The sequence below is a fragment of the Lycium ferocissimum genome, chromosome 8 (genome assembly GCF_029784015.1).
Source record: "Lycium ferocissimum isolate CSIRO_LF1 chromosome 8, AGI_CSIRO_Lferr_CH_V1, whole genome shotgun sequence".
Classification (NCBI taxonomy): Eukaryota; Viridiplantae; Streptophyta; class Magnoliopsida; order Solanales; family Solanaceae; genus Lycium; species Lycium ferocissimum.
The window spans coordinates 8155343-8179325 of NC_081349.1; the positions used below are offsets into that span (position 1 = coordinate 8155343).

The 23983-nt window shown below is 35.6% G+C and overlaps 2 protein-coding genes across 2 annotated transcripts; one reads left to right on the plus strand and one right to left on the minus strand.

Moving 5' to 3' along the window:
* The first annotated feature begins 3175 nt into the window (after positions 1-3175).
* On the plus strand, positions 3176-3751 carry LOC132065993 (uncharacterized). The gene has a single exon (XM_059459402.1). The coding sequence runs from the start codon at positions 3176-3178 to the stop codon at positions 3749-3751; it is 576 nt and encodes a 191-aa protein (XP_059315385.1).
* A 4539-nt stretch (positions 3752-8290) lies between these two features.
* On the minus strand, positions 8291-15954 carry LOC132067166 (AP-1 complex subunit mu-2-like). The gene is made up of 11 exons (XM_059460315.1): positions 15672-15954; positions 14609-14749; positions 14174-14236; positions 13895-14071; positions 13722-13825; positions 10821-10928; positions 10349-10445; positions 10155-10252; positions 9882-10023; positions 9655-9777; positions 8291-8643 (listed from the first exon to the last, which is right to left on the minus strand). The coding sequence occupies exons 1-11, from the start codon at positions 15798-15800 to the stop codon at positions 8545-8547; spliced, it is 1281 nt and encodes a 426-aa protein (XP_059316298.1). The 5' UTR covers positions 15801-15954; the 3' UTR covers positions 8291-8544.
* Between the last annotated feature and the right edge of the window lie 8029 nt (positions 15955-23983).

Sequence of the window (23983 nt, forward strand, 5' to 3'; positions counted from 1 at the left end):
GGCCCTGTCTAGCTGAAAAGCCACTAAAAGACTGCACCACTGATTCTGACTGAGTAGGTCTGGACTGCCCACGATTTCCCCCAGATGGAGCACCATTAAACCCACCCGTGTTAAGTGACTTTTTGCTTTCATGCTCAATTTTGTCCATCTCTAGATAGGACTCGTAACGGAGAGCAGTGTCAACTACATTTGAATAGGTACCATATCGCACATCTCGTACTACAGGACCACGATAGCAATGCTCAAGTCCATCCACGAATCGTCTCACCTTCTCTCTCTGATCCTCAACCAAAGAAGGCACATACCTGCATAAATCTGTAAACTTGGCCTCATACTCTGTAATGGTCATAGTTCCCCGTGTGCAGTTATCGAACCGACGTCTCATGTCATCTTTCTTGCTTAATGGAATAAACTTGTCCTTAAACAATGCTAAAAATTCCGACCAAGTAATAGTGTGGTAAACTCGTTATTGTTCTACCTTCCGAATCGAAATCTACCAAGACTCTGGCAGACCTTTCGAGAATAAGAAAGTGGCAAATTCCACACCACGAGTCTCCTTCAGCCCCAACGTAGTCAATATGTTTTCACGAAACGATCAATGAATTTCGAGGTTCAATAGAAGTTGGTGCGAAGCATCAAACTCTGGTGGCTTAAGATCCATGAAATTCTTAAACTCCTTGGATTGCCCTGTAGACTAGACGACCTGTTAAGGTTAGACTTGGCAAATTCTTAAAGACTAAAAATGGAGTTTATATTTTTTTACAAATGGTTTCCACAAATTAGGTGGCGACTCTGAAAATTTGCAAAACCAGAAGAAACATAGTCATAAGTTGTGAACTAGTTTTAATCTGTTAAAAATAGGGCATAACGGGGCCGGCCGGCTCAAGACCACCGATTCTCGCCAAGACACGCCGCCCCCAACACATGGACCAGGCAGACAAAACATATTTTTAAAACGGGTTTTGAAAAGCAAGTACCCAAAGCTTAAAGTCTCACTTACCTCAAATTTACAATTCAAGCACACTTCCCAATAATTCAAAACTGCGTTCTCGAGTCTCTGGATTGCCTCAAACTATGCAAAAACGGATTTAGAATGGTCAAAACCCTTAGGGTAAACCACTTCTATATTTTTAGAGGCTTAAACGGTTAAAGTCAAATTTTAAAGGACAAAAACGCCCTCTGGTCAATGTGTTCAAAACCCAACAAGGCATATGTTTTCGGGAAGGCCTTAATGAGAGGATTCCAACGATATATAGAAATCTAAAATCCGACAATATTTGCCCTTTCAAATTAATGATTTGATTGAAGAGCCCTAGAGCTAAACTTTCTCAATTCCTCAAAATATCCCCATGTTTTCACTATAAAGATTCACCCATAATTATGTAATAAACTTAAATAAAAGATTAGAGTCATTACCTTGATGATTTGTGATGAAAGGTCTTATTTTTATACCCTCTTTTCCCTTCTTTTTCTCCCTGTCTTTTCTTTTCTTCTACTGCTTTTTCCTTTCTCTGTTGCTCGTCCTTTTCTTTTTGTTCCTTTCAGATAGGTGTCATGTCTGATGGCTTAGACCATCAGACTTTTAAAGCCCTATTTTTTTTCCTTTTCCTTTTTAGGCTTGGCCCACTAAATTTCTTCTTTTCAATTTTCTTTTTTAATGCTAATTTCTTTTCTTTTTAATTCCTTTTAGCTAAAATTACCAAATAAACCCTTATTTAAAAATTGGGTTATTATAATATTTGATCCCAAACTTTGCTAGCATCTATGCTTCCTAGACATATAAATTTAGAATAAAGAGATTATAGTATAATTGTTAAGGGAAACACCGTAATCATGAACATGATATTGCATGAGTTGGCCACATTGTATTGTACTGTCGATTTTTTTTTTTCATTTAAAACAAAAGTAACCAAAACTTGATTGAAGGCCTTAGTACTTTTAGATTATGATCAGTACTTTTAGATTATGATCATTCTTATTATGACTTATTAATTGGCAATATTTATGTTAATATGATTTCATTATCTTTTTGGTTGATTATTTTAGTATAATGTCATACTCATCTCACATTTTTTGTTATCTTCTTAAGAAGCACCTAGATAGTTGTATTTTACTAGGACTAAAGAAATATTTGAAGCACAAGTCATATGTTTTGTATGAAGACTTTACAGGAAAAAAAACCAACTCTGTTGGTTTGATTTGATTTATAAATTTAAAAGCATAATTCATTTGATTTGGTATTTGAAAACTCTGTGCCAATTCGACCTATGTACACCCCCTACTCGTGGGATAAGCCAATACGGTGCTCTTTCAATCCCTTTTTATTTGATCTATGACTTTATGCTTCCATTTTTAGGTTTTTTTCTTTTTTAAGTTAGTGTCCCTTGTGTGTTATTTCTTCCATACATTTGATTATACTGATGCCTTCCTTTCATCCGATACAACCATGATCATAATTACCAACCATTCAATGTATTGAAAGCAATGGTTCGTGATTCATGATGGGATCCAAACTGTTATTGTTGAGAATCAGGAGAATCACCATCTGCATTCTCACCCTATACACACTAATCAGAAAGCATACGATGAAGGTAATGAAGGAGTTCAAAGTTTGATTGAAAAACATCTAGAAGATGAACAAGGTGTATGTCCTAAAACTTGACTCAACTTAATTATGTATATTGGGTCGTTGGTGATACATTGGGAGATTTGGGTTTCAGTTGAAGAGAAATAAACTTGGGCCCATTACAAATACACATTTCTGGCCCAAGTCTGTATGTTCTACAAGGAAGAAAGATCAGCCCAAGTCACTGAAATCATCACAACCATCCAAAGTTGACAAAATGACATACACCACACGATCAAATAAACTTGATCAACAAGCACACCTAGATAGTGATGGAAAGATTTCATTCCAAAGTTTATTATGGAACAACCAATAGAATTTAGACAAATATGGTATAGGATCATTTATTATTCTTTTATTTTTATTCAATAGTGATGTATATATAGCATAGCATTGCAATGAAATGGTCATCCGGAAAATTTCACAAATCAGTCTATTTTTTCTTCAAATTTCTACATGGTATCAGAGCATTCTAAAAAACCGCTGATCTTTTCACCCTAATTTTCTTCTTCTCACACTATCTCCTAAACCTCATTTCACTTCATTCTCATGGCTATTACACCAGAAACCACTGGATCTGAGACAAACACTGGAAATGGAAGTTCTGTTGCTTTGGACCAAACTAGTCCTTACTTTCTACATCCATCAGATTCACCTCGGATGACACTTGTGCTAACACCTTTTGATGGATCTGGATATGGTGCTTGGAGAAGATCAGTTCTCATTGCACTCTCTGCCAAAAACAAGCTCAGTTACATTGAATCTTTTTCTCCTATACCTAGATCTGATTCAGCTGAGTTCAAATTGTGGAGTAGATGCAATGACCTGGTCACTTCCTGGCTGCTGAATTCTCTCTTAAAAAAAATAGCAGGAAGTGTTATCTACTCCAAATCAGCTAAGGATCTGTGGAAGGACCTTGAAGATAGATTTGGACAACCAAATGGTGCTATGCTTTATCACCTGCAGAAACAACTTGCAGATTTAGTCCAAGGGTCATATGATACTGTAGGTTACTACACAAAAATGAACAAGATCTGGGATGAACTTGACACTTTGTATACCAAAGTGACTTGTTCTTGTGCTTGCAACTGTGGAGGAAATGACAAAATGAACAAATCACTTTGAATATGAAAGGCTGGTCCAATTTCTCATGGGGTTGAATGATGTGTATGCACCATGTAGAAGCAATATTCGAATGATGTCACCACTTCCTAGTGTGAATCTTGCATACTCCCTTTTAATGCAAGATGAGAAACAAAGGGAAAATTACATGAACGCTAACTACCCTGGAAACTCTAGTTCCTTCCTTGCTACTCAAAACTACCCTATGGGACATAAATCATATGCTATTGATTTCAAGGGTAAGAAAAATCTTGTTTGCTCAAACTGTAAGGAACCAGGTCACACTGTGGATAAGTGTTACAGAATCATTGGTTTTCTAGCTGATTTTAAATTCACTCAGAACACCAAGTCACAAGTTATGAGGAGCAATGCAGCTATTTCAGGAACTAGTCAACAAGTCACTTAGAGCACCCGTATCTTACATGATCAAATGATGCAAATTTTCCAAAACATGCAAAGAATCACTCAAGATGTATCATCAGATGTGCATGCTAATGTGGTAGAGTGTGCTGGTAACATATTCAGTAATCCAGTAGCCTATCTTTCACTTGTCAATTCTAGTTCTTGGATAACAGATTCAGGGGCTTCAGAACATATGTCCTTTCACCCTAATTTTTTCACTACTCTAACACCTTTGATTTCACATGTGTTTATTAAATTACCTAACTCTTTTAGGGTCAAGGTGACACATGCAGGGACTATGACTCTTATTCTAGATTTAGTATTGAAAAATGTTCTTCTGGTTCCTTCTTTCAGAATAAACCTAATTTCTGTCCACAAATTCTGCAAGCAACTTTCATGTATTCTAAGTTTTTCTTTTTCTCTATGTTTTATGCAGGACCCTTCAGTGAAGACCCCTCTGGTTCTTGGTGAAGCAAGAGATGGAGTTTATCTACTGTCCTCTAACATCAATCAGCCCAAGCGTTTCTTTAAACCTAGTGTTTCTCTAAGTCAATGTATTTCAGTAAGCTCTCAATTTGATGTGCATTTGTGGCACATTAGATTGGGACACGTGCCTTTCAATTCACTGAAAAAGTTTAGTTTCATTTCTTCTTCTCAATATGTTGATTGTCCCTGTCAAATCTGTCCATTAGCAAGGCAAACAAAGTTACCTTTTCCTATCAGTTCCATTAAGACTAAAAGCATATTTGAACTAATTCATATTGACACTTGGGGGCCATATAAAACTTCCACCTATAATGGTTACAAATATTTTTTGACCATTGTAGATGATTTTAGTAGGGCTACTTGGACTTATCTCCTAAGCACTAAGAGCAATGCTTTTTCTATGTTAAAATATTTCATGGCTATGATAGAAAGACAATCTGGGGCTAAAATCAAGTGCATAAGATCTGATAATGCTGAATTAGAAGGGGGGGGGGGGGGAGCTATGAATTTTTCGCTTCTCAGGGTATTGTGCATCAAACTTCTTATGTTGCAACCCCTCAACAAAAAAGAATCGTTGAGAGGAAGCATAGACACTTACTAGAAACATCAAGGGCCTATTGCATCAATCTAAATTACCCCTTTGCTATTGGGGAGAGTGTGTTCTTACTTCTACTTTTCTAATAAACAGATTTCCCTTTTCTCCCCTCAAAGGAAAAACACCCTATAAGTGTTTTTTGGTCATCCTCCCAATTATTCTTACCTTAGAAGTTTTGGTTGCCTATGCTATGTGTCCACTCCTACACAACACAAAGCCACATTTGAACCTTGAGCTTTACCATGTGTTTTCCTAGGCTATCCACATGGAAAGAAAGGTTATAAGGTCATGGATTTGAAATCTAGAAGGATATTTGTATCAAGAGATGTCCAATTCCATGAACACTCTTATCCTTTTTCTACGCCTGAGTCAACTACTTCACTCAAACAAACCAATCCTATCACTGAAAATGATATATTACTCGTCTTTATTCCTCTTCTGCAGTCCACAACTCCTGATCAACCAATTCACCCTTTAAATGACTTTCCTGAACCTACTAAAGCACCTTCACCACCTGCCATTGATCCTTTGCCACCTAATGTTGATCAACCTTTTCCTAATGATGTAGAACCTATGCATGATCCCCAGAATTTACCAGCTTCACCTGCTTCAGGAAGACCAGAGAGGTTCTACAGACGGCCTGCTTACTTAGATGACTATCACTGCAATTCAGTTTATCTAACTGATCTAGACTCTAGTTCTTTTGCTACTGATCTAACAGCTCCTACTTACCCTTTTACCGCATTGTCTCTTTCTAATCAACATTTACTCACTTCTATTTCCTCTATCACTGAACCAACAAATTTTGCTTAAGCTAACATGAATCCAGGATGGCAAAAGGCTATGTCAACAGAAATTGAGGCCTTAGAAACAAATAACACATGGAAATGGTTTATTTGCCACCTAGTAGAAGGGTTTTACCCTGCAAATGGGTGTTTAAGGTTAGGCAAAGATCAGATGGTTCAATTGAAAGATTGAAGGCTAGATTAGTGGTTAGAGGAGATGTACAAAGAGAGGGAATTGATTTTACTGAGACCTATTCTCCTGTTGTCAAGATGACAACTATTAGGTGCATACTAGCAATAGCAGTGAAGAAAGGATGGAGGGTATCTCAACTTGATGTAAACAATGCCTTCTTGCATGGAGATTTGCAAGGAGAAGTTTACATGAGATTGCCTCCAGGAATGGTTTCTACTCATCCTAATCAAGTTTGCGGACTTAGAAAATCACTTTATGGCCTGAGGCAGGCATCTAGACAATGGTATGCAAGGCTTGCAACAACCTTGCATTTCAAAGGATATTCATCATCACTCAATGACTATTCTCTCTTTTTCAAAAATTCAGAAGGATCAATTTCAATTTTAGGTGTTTATGTGGATGACATAATTTTAACAAGAATCAAAGCTTTTCTACATCAAGAATTTCAAATCAAGGATTTGGGGACTTACATTATTTTCTTGGTCTTGAGATTGCTCGAGAACCATATGGTCTGATTGTAAACCAAAGAAAGTTCACTCTTGAACTATTGTCTGAGTTCAATTGTGAGCATTTGAAGGCAGTATCATCTCCTTTAGATCCCACAATCAAGTTATCTGCAGAACAAGGAGAGTTATTAACGGATTCTACAATTTACAGAAGATTGATTGGTAAATTAAACTACCTTGCCCATACGCGACCGGATCTTAGTTTGTTGTTCAACACTTGTCTCAATTCATCCAATCCCTTAAAGTTCTACACTTTAATGTTGCTTTGCGTGTTCTCCGATATTTGAGGTTGGATTCGGGTCAAGGGTTATTCATGCGAGCAGATGAATGTTTATCCTTTTTAGCCTTCTGCGAGTGTGGATTCTCGACGGTCGATTAGCGAGTTTTACATCAGTTTGGAAGGATCCCCTATTTCATGGAAGTCCAAGAAACAGGTCTCCGTTTCACTTTCGTCCGCCGAGGCAGAATACCGTTCCATGCGCCGCATTGTCGCCGAACTTACTTGGCTCAACCGGATTCTTGCAGATCTATCAGTACCTCCGCCTTTACCCATTCCGCTTCACTCTGATAGCTTAGCTGCATTGCACATAGCCCAAAATCCCGTTTTTCACGAGGACGAAGCATGTTGAATTGGACTACCACTTCGTCCGCCAACAGTTCCTCTCCGGCCTAATCTCTCTCAATTTTGTACCCTCTTCCTCTCAACTCGCTGATATCTTCACTAAATCCTTATCTGGACCTTCCCATCACTTCATTCTCTCTAAGTTGGGAGTTTTTCCTTTCCCCTCCAACTTGCGAGGGGGTGTTGAGAATCATAAGAATCACCATCTCCATTCTCACCCTATACACACTGATCAGAAAGCATACGGTGAAGGTATAGAAGGAGTTCAAAGTTTGGTTGAAAAACATCTAGAAGATGAACAAGGTGTATGTCCTAAAACTTGACTCAATTGTTTATATTGAGTATATTGGGCCGTTGGTGATGATTGGGAGATTTGGGTTTCAGCTGAAGAGAAACAAACGTGGGCCCATTACGAATACACATTTCTAGCCCAAATTTGTATGTTCTACTAGGAATAAAGATCAGCCCAAGTTACTGAAATCATCACAACCATCCAAAGTTGACAAAATGACATACTCCACACGATCAAATAAACTTGATCAACAAGCACAAGTAGATAGTGATGGAAAGATTCCATTCCAAAGTTTGTTATGGAACAACCAATAGAATTTAGACAAATATTGTATAGGATCATTTATTATTCTTTTATTTTTATTCAATAGTGATGTATATATAGGCATAGCATTGCAATGAAATGATCATCCAGAAAATTTCACAAATCAGTCTATTTTTTCTTCAAATTTCTACAGTTATAAATAAAGCAACTCAACGACTTTCTATAAGCAAATGTTATCATCTTTCAAAGACCTTGAAATATAAAAATGAAATTCCCACCATTATCTATCACAATAAAGGCCAATGTTGTTAACATCAATTGTTTTATCCAATGCTAAAAACACAGAGCTAACATGAATAATGGCACAAAATGACGGAGCCATACAAGCAGTAGGAAGTAGGGAATATGCCTTCAAGAAATATTTGATATGAGACTAATCGTCAAAAGTTTATGATACAAGAAAATGAACACCATCACATGTAAGAGTCAAATACAATAAACGACAAAACCGGCACCAGAAAATATTTTGCTTAACATCCAGTATGAACGAGCAGTTTCTTTTTGCGCAGCAGCTCAAAATTTTAGAACTTGTGAGTTATCTGAGGCCTTCTAACAAACTCAATTGGCTGGAAACAACATCTGCGCTTGACCTTATATTAGTCTTAACTCATATTCACCAGCCATAGTAATATATCTCACCCACGGCAGAGCCTGATAGCCACTTTTCTCAATAATCTTCAAGTAGCGAACCTGACATGCATTGAACAATCCATATTGTTACAATGTTAAGAACAAGCTGTATCAGCTTAAAGAACAGATAAAAACAAAAATATACTTAAGTTCCCATATAAAAGAAACTCTCCCAACACTGAACAAAGGAGAAGAGTCATAGAAGGCAAGATATACTATGGATGACAATGTGATCAACAAACAGCAGAGCCAAATTAGATCTGAAGAAAAGTTCGATCCCTGGAGATTGCTACTTCCTGTTCTTTATGAAGGCATGTGGGGGACTCTGAGTGCCTAACTGGATCCACATATTAGTCAGTACTGTTGGACCCATATCTTACAAACTCGTCTCCACTTAAATCGCTTATAGTTATTAAGCTGGTTAATTGCAGTATTACAGCTTATACCTGTATCAGAAAAATGGACCATGTTCGCCCATGGGTAATTAGACTTTAGTATATGCAGCTACTGCACATCAAGAGATAACAATCAGCTATCCATTGGCCCCTCTTCCAGCACAGAACCCCCGCCCTGCCTCTCTTGTCTTATTGCTTTCTGTCAAGCACTACCAAAAGTAGCCACTAGCAAGGAGAATAATTCAAAGGAGTTTAACTAAATGGTCATTTTGTGTTCTGTTCTACCAGTTCTAAGTTTCTTCCAATGTGCCTCTACAGCAAGAACTGAACACATCACCTCCTTATCCCCTATATGCCTTTAGATGTACAATAACCCCTAATTCCCAATACCATTTGAAGTGTCAATCCTTACAATAATTGCCCGTTCTAATTCCTATTGCCATCTGACTACCCTCCAACCTTTCCAGCCTGCGAACCAATCAAGTACATAGAGTTAACAGCTCATCCGAGACTAATAGTGGTTCTTAATCTGATAGACCAAGCAAGGATATCAGAATGGGCCTAGAGATTACAAAAATCAAGGGAAAAAAAGACTTGGAAGTCTACGACTGAGTAAAACCAATGCTTTTAAGGGCTTTCTAAAACTTTAGTACAACTAATGCCTTTCAGGCCTTACCTGTATGCCAGAAACTGTAAAATAAGGTATTTCAAATTTCACACGTATAGGAGCTTTTCTCTCAGGAACTGATTCTTCTGCTGAAATACTGGGAAGAGTAAACTCCGCTCTCAACATATATTCCTGAAAAAGCAATGGCAATACATATAGGCAAATCTCAAAGAGAGAACAAACAGAAAAGTCAAACTATGAGTTAAGTCTTCAACTATGATCAAGTCTACACTAACCTTACCACCTGGAAAAGATTTTATTTTCCAGATCAGTGCATCTTTTTCAGGTGCATAAGTAGATGATCCCATTGTTGTTCGGACATTTGGATTTGTAGCATCCGTTGCCACGGGTAACTCAATTTCAACATTAGTTGCAGTACTGAAATTATCGAAGAAAATCATAACTGGACATGGAAAACTTTGTTATAACATAATGAATGCAATCCATAGTACAAAGTAAATGATACATCTAATTAGTTGAAATTTTCACTGTATACTTAATACACATACCTTCGTTCCTTGAACTGGCTCCGTGCTTTAACAACAATTTCCATACGGCTCCTAGAATGCCTTTCGATTTGAGCTTCTACCCATATGAGCGGCTTTACCTGAGAACAATTACCATCAAGGATTTAAACTATTTTGCTAAAGAACTTCTACAAGGGAACTAAAAGTTTTACCGACACAGCAAGCTCATAAATTACCTGAGTACCGAGTCTGTAGGTCATAAGATCAAAAGCTCCATCTGGAGGTATGAATGATATAGTGCGATCATTTTCGAATCGGGCCAAGCGAACACACCTAATTAAGAAGCAAAATTAGTAGAAGAGAAAGAGAAGGGCAATAAGAGAGAGAACTGGGTTGCTGTCTGAAACTGGTCAGGATATATATCAAAGCCTTCATGATTTATCATTTGACAAATTGTGTGGGAGGTATAGGTTTGCTGGTTCAACAACTGTATGCTTTACTTGATTCCTTTTAAAGTGATAGGTTTGCCTTTTCCAGGACTTCATTCCTATACAACTCTCAACCCCCCAGGTTCCGCTATTTGGTAAAGCATTTTCATCTTTGAAAAACGCGATATGCAGTAAATAAATGACCAACCCACATTCTATTTGACAGGAGAGACCAGTATATCATAATCCCACAAGAAGAAGTAAGTGAACATTTTCATACTGATGAAACTTGATATCATCTAGATCAATGGCCTTCCCCTTCGTAGTTCGCCCTTGTGCTTCCAGCAACATTCTATCGTTAAGACCAAGCTTACACTCAGGCATGCCACTGCAAAAAAGAAACAATAAGACTCATATTCAGATAACAGCCTCTCTATATACAGTAGGGTAATACCACCAATTCACTCGAGGAGACTGATGAACATGACTTTCAAGTAGTGGAACTAAGCGTTTTCTGAATCAACATGGAAAAAGTCCCAGACATTCAACTTTTACCCCAAAAAAACCCAGATATTCAAATTGAAGATAAGATAGTGACACTACAATAGATGCAGAATAAAGAGCACACTAGCTCAACAGAAACTGAAAATCCAGGCAAGGGCAAAGAGCAAATCACTCCAACAACTAGATCACATTTATTATTATCATTATCATTATTATATCGATGAATTAATAAATATTATTGATGTTTGGGCAAAAAAAGCCTGTACACAAGAAGTATACCAAAAAGTAGAAAACCTACAAGAAAATATGATTCTTTTTACGTACGACACCCAATCTTCTATACATAAAGGAACCTCATGGGTACACCAAAAGAAAATAAGTGATAACAGGTTATTCCTCATTTGTACAAAATTCACACCTTCAAAAGCTCTCATATTTCTTTCCATCCAACCAACCCACATAAGCGCTAGTAGAGCAACGTTCCAAGACCTACGTCTTCTCGTCCACCTACCACAACTCAAACTGGACATGACTTCTTTCAGTGTCTGGCATCACCCAACTGATTCAAACCAACCAAGAATTTCCAACCATAACCTCAAAGCTACCCGAGAATGTATGAGATGGTTGACATCTTTTCAGAGCCCTTACACATGAAGCCCCAACTAATGTACGTAACCTTTCTCTTCCTCGAACTCTCAGCCGTCAAAATCACCCCCATTGTTGCAAGCCAAGTGAAAAAACGGGCTTTTCTTGATACCTTTGGGATCCAAATCAAACTCTATGGTACATTAACCTCCTCCCTAATCAGAAGCTTCTAGTAATATGGCTTAACAGAAAAAACTCCATTTTCCCCACCCCCCACCCTCCAACGCCATACATCGTGCCTATCTTCTAAATGTACTTTGTTTGAATTAAAAAATTAACTAGGAGGGCCAAAACCGGCCCTTACGTAGTGCAACCACCAATAAAATAGTTAAGCATTGGATCTATATGCTTATTGGGACATGTCAATTATAAAGCTCCTCACATGGTGCCCCATAGACATCTTTGGGTGGATAGGAGGCATGCCAACAAGTGCAACAGGTTGATTGTTGTTGTGGGTGCTTCTGAATATTTATTCATCGCTAAGTTTTGCCCAGCTCTCTACCTTCATTAGGGGTATCAAATGAGTGAGTTGGGCTACATCTGAGCAGGTTAAAGTAAGTTGAATCAATAAATGGGTTGGGCTATATAACCCACCAAATGTTCACTTGGGTTAATAGGCCGGTCAATTTGGGATAAACAATGAGTCATACCTGCTCAACTCAAAAGCTTTTTTCGATTGTTTGTTCCTTTATAGTTTGTTTAATTACCAACTCAAACTAATAAAACTTTTTCTTTATTTATCATGACTATTTCAAACAAACCACAGATAATTTTTAAATTTTTCTATGTTTGGATAAGTTTTTTTCAAAGCAATTTGGGCTACATATGCAACCCAAATTGGCCCAAGTTTTTTTTTTTTTTTTTTAATTGGTAAAGGTATCCTATGGAAGAGTTTAAGAGAGATAGCCACATTACAAATCTTTAACGAGCGCAAAAAAATGAAAATGACCTAGGTCATTTGCAATTTCCATGTTACACCAAAAGGCAGTAAGCAAATGCACCTAGACTTAATGCTAATGATGGATTCCTTTTAGTTTTCAGAACTTCTTGTGTTCCTTTGTTTCTAGATGATCCACCATGTGACTAAGGGCAGTGCATTCTAGGTGTCAGCTTTTCCTTTCCCAGTCCTTTCATGCGCTAGCTTTACAGCTTTTAGATGGACTAACTTGGGCTGTGCCCAAAATTTCCCGCCAACCAACATATACCCAGCCCGATCCGTCCAAGTATGGCGGGCTATCCTTTTATGAGCTAACTTTGACACCCCTAACCTTCATCTACAACTCTGTGACCATTGAAGCAGTCAACTTGTCCAACTAAGTAGAGGGCTCTCTATCTAGAGAGAGAGATATACGTGGAAGCTTGCTTAGAGCCCGACCCCTAGGTTACTGTAATCTTATTTAATTGTAAGGTTAGAGCAAAGAAGAACCAGTCCAGGGTGGTCATATAAAAATCAAACACACACCTAGGACATGGGTATGCAATGAAATGCTAAAAATGCCTAACTTTGCCAGGAAGATTTTAGTAACTAACTTATACTTGGCACTTTGCAGACTCTGATGGTCAAATTAGCTTGTACAAAAAGCAATTCTATTGGTGATGGCGAAATTCTGTGTGACGTGTAAAAAAAAAATCGATGACATTCAGGAAAAAAAAAATTACTTGGCGAGCTCTTTACATCTACATTCAGTGAAAAGAAGGAACAAGTTGTGTGTGAAACTTTAATCTTTACATTACTAGCACAAAAGGAGGTAGCAAGTCAAAATTCTTTAATAACCTATATACATGAATGCGCAATGCATGATTCCCAATTTTGTGAATCATGTTTCTGATAATGCTATCTGACACTAACTAAGGAATGTAAATTCTTGCAGTTGGATTTCTTGGAATCTTAAATTAACCAAAGGGATAGGATAAAAAGGAAAAAGAAACCCAAACAGAGGTAAAAATTAGTAGTATTAATTTTCCTTATGAGGCATGCCAGATGGTAGGTTCAGTAAAAATTGAAAAAGAATATCGAATGCAAAGAGCAAACCTCAAGTATGTCCTCATCTTCAGCGCACCAACAACATCCGACCTCACTATTTGCCCGTTGCTGTTTACAAGTATATTAACACTCTCCACGACATCCAAAAACACCTGAAAGAACAAGTTCCATATAGCCCAATGAAGAAAAAAAAATTATCTTAAATAAACATGTATACCTACTTCATTCTTCTTGTAGCGTATTCCTTCACTACGCCAGGACACAGCATTTGTAACTGCCATTGGAGGCCTTTGTGTAACCTCCATCCTATATGCATCAGTTTTTATAAACTCACTGAGAATTTTTGCTTCAGTATACTGAGGATAACCAAAGTCCATCATTTCATCAAGTAGCTCATACTGCAAAAAGCAAAAAACATCAGCTCAGTCCAAAAGAGCCAATATGATTATAATTATTTATCAAACTTTTGATCTTAAAGAGACATGAAATATTCCTCATACCACTACAACAAAGTTATCGCGAAGGGATTCCTCCTCTAACTCTTCAAAATAATGCTTGAATACCTGCCAGAAAGGTAAAAGAAGAAAATGATAAATCTGCCCAAGTTCCCACTAACAAAACCATTAGTCCCACTGTTCCATCTAATACGGTAGTGTTACAATTTGAGGAGTCAAACAAAAATCTCTTTACCGTGATTTTTTCTTCCATTTTAAGAATATTTTTAATTAAAAAAAATACTGTGACGTATTATATTTTATATAGTTATAATATGTAAATTTTACTTTAAAAATTGCAGATAATGACGTCCAATTGAGCCCAAAAGTTGAATGGATTGACCCTACTCTGAAGTCCGCCATTTTCTTCTAACCGAGGGCGCAATTGATTTCGGATTAACACAGTTAGAGGACACATCCTCAAATATCAACGTAACTTACATCTACCACACGGTGTAGAAACAGAAGGAGACTAGCGGCATTACAGTTCTGCCTCGATGCCGTCATGAGATACACGTTGTTATGCTGTATAAACATATAGGTCACACCATCGTCATATGCGACAGGATCTTGAGGATCACCCTGCAACGGATCAAATCACATAACAATCAAATGAAGCTCCTACTAAGTCAAAACAACTCAACTTCCTCGAAAATAAACAAAAATGTAGATCATAAAAAGACATCCACATCGAACAAAAAGTACTAAAAAGTTAATGAGATTTGTTCTTTTCAAGTAGAGCAGTTCAACATAATTATGAATCAAATATAAGTCCTTCAACCTATGCGTGCACAGAATTGCTTAAGATTTGAAACTCTAAATTTCAAACACGTGAAATAATCAAAAGAAATTCTAATACCTTCTTCATTCTATTTAGCTAAATTGCAAATTTCAATTTAAATTATCAATTTACGCCAATTTCCACTCTCCTGAACTCAAACTTAACTCCAATTTCAAACTGAAGCCATTTATAAAAGCATCAACTTCTGAATAACACCGTGGACAATAAGTGTTATTAAATTTGAATCCACAAGAAATTCGGATTATACTGAATTAAAGGTATACTAATCCAAATAAATATTGTAGATTAATATAATAGAATTAATTATTTAAGTCTAATAAATATGAATTTAATTAAAAAAAATTGAGTTAATCTAATCCAATTTAGCTTCAAAATTTAGTCAAAAGATCACATAAATTCAACTCCAATTTCACACTTTAGCCATTTATAACCACATCAACTTCTAAAATCTTCAATCAAATGTATCAATGTTCTTCCGTTTCCACATTTAATATAATTACGAATCAAATATAAGTCCTTCAACCTATAGTTGCACAAAATTGCTTTAGATTTGAAGCTTTAAATTTGAAACACGTAAAATCATCAAAAGAAATTGTAAATCAAACTATGAAATTACGAGTCTCGTGAACTCAAATTCCACAGTTTAACCATTTATAAACTTATATATCAATTTTAACTCAAAGTAAGAGTAAAAGTAGGTACCTCTTTTTCAATGAGCTTAGTGAAGAACCGCTCAGCTTGTAGGGAAGTGACGTCACCACGGTAATCACGCCAGACGAGCACTCGGCCTTTGATGTCCAGTAGGAACAGCGCTGACGCCGCCCCCGCCATCTTATGTATGTATCTACGGATCGGAAAAGCTGTAGAGTTAATTGTTAGCTCTCTATTGATCCATTTTTACAAGATTTTGAGATCGAAATTGGAGTTTCCATCAAGTCATGTGCTTGCCGGTGCAAATAATATTCGGGTCAAATGCTCCAATTTTTGCTAGTAAACCCACCCAAATGTATCCTAAACTATCATTGTTTTATAATTTGTGTTTAATAAATGTATAATTAGAAAATGTATCATTGCTGAATAATTCTGCTTAATATATGTATAATTAATGTATCCTTATTATTATAAACATATTATACACGTTTTGGGATATTTCTTGAAGGCTCAAATTAACGTATACTTACTAATTATACATGTTTTGAGATATTTTTTGAACGCTTCAATATGAATTTTTGACTTTTTGTAGTGAACCTTTTAGTGATGATTTTTTGATCTTTTGTGGCGACTTAAAGTCTGATTTTATTTATTTATTTATTTGTAGTGGATGGGTTATTGAACTAGCGCTTGTGCAATACTTTGGACCGAACGATCAACTCAGGGTTATGATGGCCATTGTGTGTCTTTTCCCTTTTTGTAAACGGGCAATTCGCAGAATTGCCCTTCTTTTGGGGTGGTCTTTAAATTTTGTCCCTCATATTTGAAATGTTTAAAATTTCTTTCTAACACCCATAGGTTCCGGAGTTCGAACCCACGCGCGATCAAAATTTTAAAAAAAAATTCACAAAGCGATTTAAATTTAGCTATATGGCCAACGACCGACATACTTTGTTAAGGAATTACCAAAGTTATGGGACCCGATGCATACTTATGCACCATAATGGGACTTGGCATAAGTATCTCGGATCCGATAACTTTGATAATTCCTTCACAAAAGTTATCACGATCCCATAAAAGTTTGGATAAAGTGGATCCCCTACTATGTCAAGAGTAGGATTTGACCAATTTGTGAAGGAATTATCAAAAGACAAATTATTAAGTTCTTGGAGAATCTGGTCAACTGAAATAAATATTTGAGTGATAAGTCATAGCATGTTTTGTTACCGATTATCCCGTGTTTAAGTGGTTCAAAATATTCATCATTCTTGTGGAAGCTTGCTAGGTGTATCACGTGGAGGACCTAAAGTTTTTAGACATTGTGGATAGCAATTAGGTGTGATGAAGACCATCTATAGCTAGCTTACTTACACGTAATTATTGTGAAGCTTTATCTAAGATTTACTTCTTGACGGGAATAAACATGCTCTTGTCTTTGGTGGAAATGGTACAGGATCATCTTTGGTGCAAACGCAATTCATGATGAGGTTGTATGGATAAAGTGGATCGTATACTATGTTAATATTGTTAAGTTTGGATATTGGATGGTTATTTTAATTCTTGGATGGGCATGTAGTTAAAAATTATATGAAAAAGCTTGATTTTTTTGCTTGAATACTTATGCCTTATGGTGTTTCAACATTGCATAAGTATGCTACCAATGTGATTGTGCTTATATAACTTTGATAATTCATTCACAAAGTTATGCCGGTGTTATGTGCAAGTGTTGTGATGAAGAAACTTTGCCCATTAAAAATAGCCGGATAACTTTGTGAAGAATTATCAAAGTTATGCACGGACCGTGCATACTTATGCCAAGTCTGCCCATAAGGCATGAGTATGTCGAGTCGGCATAACTTTGGTAATTCCTTAACAAAAGTATGCTTGTCCAAAGATACACGCGAAATTTAAACTTTGCCTTGCGAATTTTTTTAAATTTTTGCTTGCGCGTGGGTTCGAACTTCCCTGGAACCTATGGGTGTTAAAAAGGGGCAAATTTTAAAGATTTCAAATATGAGGGGTAAAATTTAAAGACCACCCCAAAAGAAGGGCACTCCGCGCAAAAAAATGTTTGTAAACAAGCTATTGTTGTTGGGCTTTTATGGTCTCCTCTGTTCAAATAAATTGGAAAAAATTAATAAAATAGCCACTTTTCAGTCAAGTTTCAGAGTTCTATTTGTCGAACTTGAAATTTCTAGATAATAGTTATTTTTTAAAAAGAATAACTGAAAAGCGGCTAGTAGCATTACTTTTGTAATAATTTGGATGATTTTGTCAAATAGTCGTTTTTACTATTGTTAATTGAAAATCAGTCCCCACGTCAAAACTAATTGAAATTAAGTACTCTTTAGTAAGATACTGTTGGATTTTGAGTTTGGATCATGGGTCACCTGTGTGGACTGATCCGATCTGACCTGTTTAGAAGAGATAAATCTACAGGAAGTTACTAAGAATTACCCTACACTATAACTCCCACACTATTTGTACATGGGATGTAATCATTCAGGAAAAAACTTCCTGTAACTGCTTCCTTTTTTAAAAGGAAAAAAGAACTCTATTCTCCTAAAACTACAACAGATTCTCTTCTTCTAAAATCCCCCCAAAGAACATACAGACAAAAACAATATCTAGTCATGAACAGAACTACGTGTCCTAGAGAGACGAAGTTGATCTTGAGCAATTATTTTTGTTTTCTATTCTCTTCTTTCTTTCACGAAAAACAGTTATGTTTCGGATAGACGTTTGCTCTTCTTGATTGTATTCTTTTCTTCTTAAATTATATTAAGAATGAAAACGAGAGTTTCAAGAATACATTGTCAGTGTCTCGTGAATATGCTGTATTTATGTGACAACTGTTTTTTATTAAGTGTGAGAAGTGAATTATCTTTTTGGAGATGGGTAGAAAACAGATTAGATTTTGTGACTTCGTTGTTTTGACTCTGAGTTCTTATGGGACTCAAAATCTTGTCACTATTTTTACGGTTTTTTAAGTCACAACATAGAGGCCTCACAACTATTATATGTTGGCTTGACATATTAGATTTTTTCTCATTCTTTGAGAAAAAGAGTAACTATTGAACCCAAATGTGAGGCATAATTATGACACCGCAAATAACTATTTTTGTTGGATAAACTTTTGCGTTCAAATTTCTTTTGTTATTTGTATGAAACCTGTTTTTTTAATGATTGTGGTGTGCATAAAAGAAAAGAGAAGTCATGATGATTCTATGATCAATATTATCATTTTGTAGAAATTTGATTTTTCTACAGTTTTTTTTTTTTTTTTTAAAAAAAAAGTACTGAAAATTGCTTTTTGTGTGTCATACGTTTGAAATTTCGACATAAATATATTTTTCATAATCTACTTGTTCAGAGCTTTCCATTAATATTATCCATTAAAAACTATATATTATCCATTAAAAACTGGCTAAAACGGGTGAGATGAATTTTTGAAGTTATGATGAATTGTAATAGTTTTCTGAAAAATTGTGTTCTGTAATTTGATTTTTGAAAATTACATGTTTAGATTTACAGAGTGTGGTATATAATTTCAGAAAGTACTCGTTATAGGATTTCCGTTGATATATTATTCATGTTAAACTGACTTAAAACGAGTGAGATATGATTTTTTGAAGTTATATGAACAATGAAGTGAAAGGATTTACGCCAAGTCTTATTCGTCCTATTAGTAATTAAATTTGTTTAGCCTTATGACTCTTAAACAGAATTTTGTCTTATACAAGTAATTGTGACATATGTTGTCACATTGAATGATATTGTCATTCTTATTTTTTCCTTGTTCCTCTTTCAGACATGGCTGGACAGGGACAAGCTCGAAGTACTCCAAATGGAAGTTTTCGAATTCGAGCAAAGGGACATCGTAGAAGAGTGCGTCATCGTACGATGTATTCCCGAAGTCATAAGGAATGATGTCCCGAGGGAGATGAGAGATTTGTTAAGGGATCAAAGGGCTATACGAAGGAAGGAGAGAAGAAATCCAGGGAGTTTAATATTTTCAAAATGTCTCCAAATGCTTCAGTGCCCGAACAAGTTCACCTTTTTCAGTTAAAATGAGTTGCACTAACTAATTTTATTGTAATCACAGATCGAGAAGCTTTAGCAATTTTAACAGCCTCTCTCTGAGAACCTTGGGGTGATAAATTAATTGATATTTATCACGAGCTTCGGGCAAGTCAACCTTTATAGTGTATGTTCGAATACTTGAGCTTATGTCCTTGCGGACTTGTAATTTTTTATTATGAATTTATTTTCAATATATAGCATTACATTGTTTGACTCTCCTTCCTTTATATTCTGTTTATTTTTTTAAAATGGGTTGAGACTTAATTGAAAGTCATTTAATATAATACACACTAAGAATTATTTTCATTTTGATTAAACGTTTGGAATGTAGATGATGATCGGAAACTACGTGATGTTTTGATTCTACACTAAACATGAAAGACATCATTGTGGGAATTAATTTACTTGAGTTTATATACCACATGTACATTGTGAGAATTAATTTACTTGAATGTATATACCACATGCATTATTGATGAGTAAACTTGTTTAATTGTGTCATTTAAAAGATATAGCATCTAAAAGCATCATTGCTGACTTAAACAAGGGTGAGAAACTAAGCACTGAGATATACAACATCTAGAGTCGTAAGATGTGATATATTACGAGAGCAAGATGCTCTACGAACTTGGGGTTGTGCTGCATATGTAAAGATCGTTTTGGCAGGTTTGGAAAACTGAGTCCAAAAGTGAAGAAATGTATCTTTATAAGATGCTCCGAACGCTCCAAAGGGTATGTGTTTGTTGGTGAATTGGAGGATGGAAGTATTACTGAAATTGAATCATGAGATGTACATTTCTAGAAAATGATTTTCCAAGGCACAATTGGTGGCTTGGAAAAGGTGTCATTCTTTTGGGAGTACTACAAGGCACGATTGGTGGCAAAAGTTTTTACTCAAAAAGCAAAGTTGGAATAGATTATGAGGAAATCTTTTCACTAGTTGTGAAGTTTACCTCAATTCATTGACTTTTGACTATTGTTGCATGCTTGGATCTAGAATTAGACCAAATGAACATGAAGACAGATTTTCTCAATGGAGAACTAAACGAGAAAATCTACATGGAACAACCTGTAGGTTTTGTCGTTAAAGGCCAAGAAATGAAAGTTTGTAAAATGAAAAGATCTATTTATGGCCTTAAGCAGTCTTCAAGGAAGTGGTATTTGAGATTTCATAAGGAGGTGATTTCATATGATTTCATCATGGTCGATGAAAACCATTGCTTCTATGTGAAGAAGTCCAACTAAATTTTTGTAATTCTTTCTCTCTACGTGGATGATATTTTATTGGTTGGAAATCATTTGGAGTATCTGAAAACTATCAAGTCATGGCTTTCAAGGTCATTTGACATGAAGGATAAGCAGACTATATACTTGGAGTTAAGATCCAAAGAATTTTTTTCAAAAAGTTTTTGAGTTTATCTCAGGAAACTTATATAAAGAAAATTATGTAATGCTTCCGAATGAATAGTTGCAAATCCATGGATACTCCTATAGCGATAGGTGAAAATTTAAGCCTTGAAATGTGTCCAAAGATTGAAAAATAAAAGGAAGACATGTCTCGAGTTCCATATTCAAGTGATGTCTGGAGCTTGAGGTACGTTATGATGTGTACTCACTTAGACATTTGTTATGCCGTACGTCTGGTTAGTAGGTACCAATCCAATCCTGCAAGAGATCCTTGGAACGCATTGAAGAGTATTTTCCGAGATCTAAAGGAAACTACAAATTATTCACTATGCTATAATGGATTTGATTTACTCCTGAGAGGTTACACAGACGTTGATTGGGCTGGTGACGGAAATGATAGAAAATAGACCATCGGCTATGCTTTCATATTTAATGTGGTGTTATTTCATGTAAAAGTAAGAAACAAACTTGTACAACCCTCATAAAATGTAATCTGCTGTGAATTACATATGTATAATTTTACTTAACCTCCAAGAGGTATTTACAGTTGCACATCCTTTTACTAGAAAATATGAAGGATTGTTGTGGGCAGTTAAAGTAGATGCGTGTAATAGTAAATGTTGAGATTTTCATACTCATCATGGGTTCTCTTTGTCATCAAATGCAAGCATCTTATTTTTCCTTCTGTTTTGGTCTTTTGGTGAGACAAACGAGTATAGAAGATATATACGAATGCTAGCTTTTTGAATAAGATTTTTTATTTTTTTATTTTTTTATTTTTATAATGCTGAGTTTTGTTGTTTTAGGGAAATTTGTCTTCACGAAAGTAGTTGCAGTGATAACTTGATATCATGGCAATTTGTTTGATTACATTAGGAAAAGGGATGTCCGAGTTACAATAAATTTGTCGATATTTAAAAACAACAAATTAACAAATAAAAATATTCAAGAAAAAATAGTACAAACCGTTCGCTAAGCATGGGCTTAATTCTTCTAGTCTGAAAGATATATAGGAATGTTAGCTTTTTGAATAAGATTTTTTATTTTTTTATTTTATACTAATGATTCTTTATCATAAATATGAGCAAGAAAAATTCATAACATGTATGTAACTTTTTATATGAAAATTTGTCCCAGTTTAGAAAATTCTTGAATCGATAAACATGCAATCAAGTGATCATATATCATCAAATTTTACTGTGTTCCTTGCTCTACATTAAACGTGGGTGACCATGCATTTTGTCCAACTTTCATTTGATTTATTAATACTTTCAATATATACATATTTTCTTCTTATAATTCTTCATTCATTTTTATGAGACAACATTCAGTGTCATGGAGTCAAGTTGTTCAGAAATTGGTCTATGACTAAGCAGATTTATTAAATATTTCTTTAAATAAAGTTACATGAAAATTTCCTTATAATTCTCAAGCATGACCTTGAATTTCTTCGAAATTGAAAAGCAAATAATGGAGTTTGAGATTTTTAGTTTGTCGACCTATACTTTTGTTGTTGAAAGTGAGCCTTCGTCCACAAGTTTATCAAGAGTGGTCAGACAAAGATAGCTCGGCTACATAGTAATAATAAGGTAAAAATCATAACTAAAATTGAAAACTCTCAAAGGAAATGACATCAAGTTCCTTGAATTGTGCATAGAACTTCAACTTCTTTCCATGGGGACATACAACACCCAACCCACATCAAGGAACCGTGGATGTTGACCCAAAAAAGGATTTAGCTTTTCTACATCACCAATTTTAGATGAAAGAAGATCTACAATAACTGATAAAGTATCAAATTGTTGTACCGTATAAGTAACTACAGCCTTTTCTCCACATCCACACAAGAGATGGATGGTAATTTCATCTCCAACTATATAACTTCTCTCTTCTCCTCCAACGTTCCAAGCTTGGCCGCTATAAATTTGTCGCGAAACATTAGCAAATGTGTCGCTAGGCTGCAACGTATAAACTGTATCGTAGAAGTATCCAATGGTACCGTTAACATATTTGCAAGAACAAGGTACTGTGACTAGGTAGTCTTGTTTCCCTCCCGATTGACTAATTGGCTTTATGTGTGATCTGTTGACAAAGTAAAATGTCGCGATTTGGTCTTCATTGAGACCATTGTGCTGGTAAAGCAAAGAGTTGCAGCTCTTGATTTGATCCGAGCAAGGAAAAGGGTAAATTTGAGACAATTGAGTTGTTAAGGGCAAGCCGAAATATTTCGCAAAGTTCCTTAACTTGGTGTAAACAATTGAGGAAAAGAGTAATGGAACAACTAGGGCTTTAAGGCAAAGGTAAAGAAAATCTTGTATGCAAACTTAAGAAGGTGTCTGCAAAGTAAGCGGGATTTATGGGAACCGACTAAACCTTCGAATCCGCGACTAAAAAGATTTTCGATAAACATCATCACTTTATATGTGGATGATATGTTAATTGTAGAAAAATGCTTCCGACTAGTTGAAGAAACGGATTGGTTTGACTTGGGTTTGGTGGGCATAATGAAGATGAAAAGAAGCTTTATTTGTCACGAGAAAAGTACATAATTGGTTTGGTTTTGGTTTTAACTAAAAAAAGTCAAACCTTATTCCTGAACCAAAACCAACCCGACATTACATGTATTCAATTTTAAAATATTTTATACATAAAAATATTTATTTTTAAAGTATTCTATAAATATTTCTTAAATTTTTTCGAATTTTTTTATCTATTATCATATTATTCCGTAAGAACAAAACACATTGACGTCGGAATCATTGGATTCGTGAGCAAGTGGAGAACGAATCATTTCGAATCAATAACGAGTTTTATATCCTATGAATGTTAGTAACTCAAATAGAGTCCAAACCAAAACCAACTCAACACTAATC

Excerpts from the sequence above, each read along its gene's own strand:
- LOC132065993 (XM_059459402.1), top strand. The coding sequence starts at position 3,176 with ATGGCTATTACACCAGAAACCACTGGATCTGAGACAAACACTGGAAAT.
- LOC132067166 (XM_059460315.1), bottom strand. The coding sequence starts at position 15,800 with ATGGCGGGGGCGGCGTCAGCGCTGTTCCTACTGGACATCAAAGGCCGA. Across the intron at positions 13,826-13,894 it reads TACGCTACAAGAAGAATGAA|GTGTTTTTGGATGTCGTGGA; the intron begins GTAGGTATACAT and ends TTGTTCTTTCAG. Across the intron at positions 8,644-9,654 it reads TTACAGTTTCTGGCATACAG|GTTCGCTACTTGAAGATTAT; the intron begins GTAAGGCCTGAA and ends AATGCATGTCAG.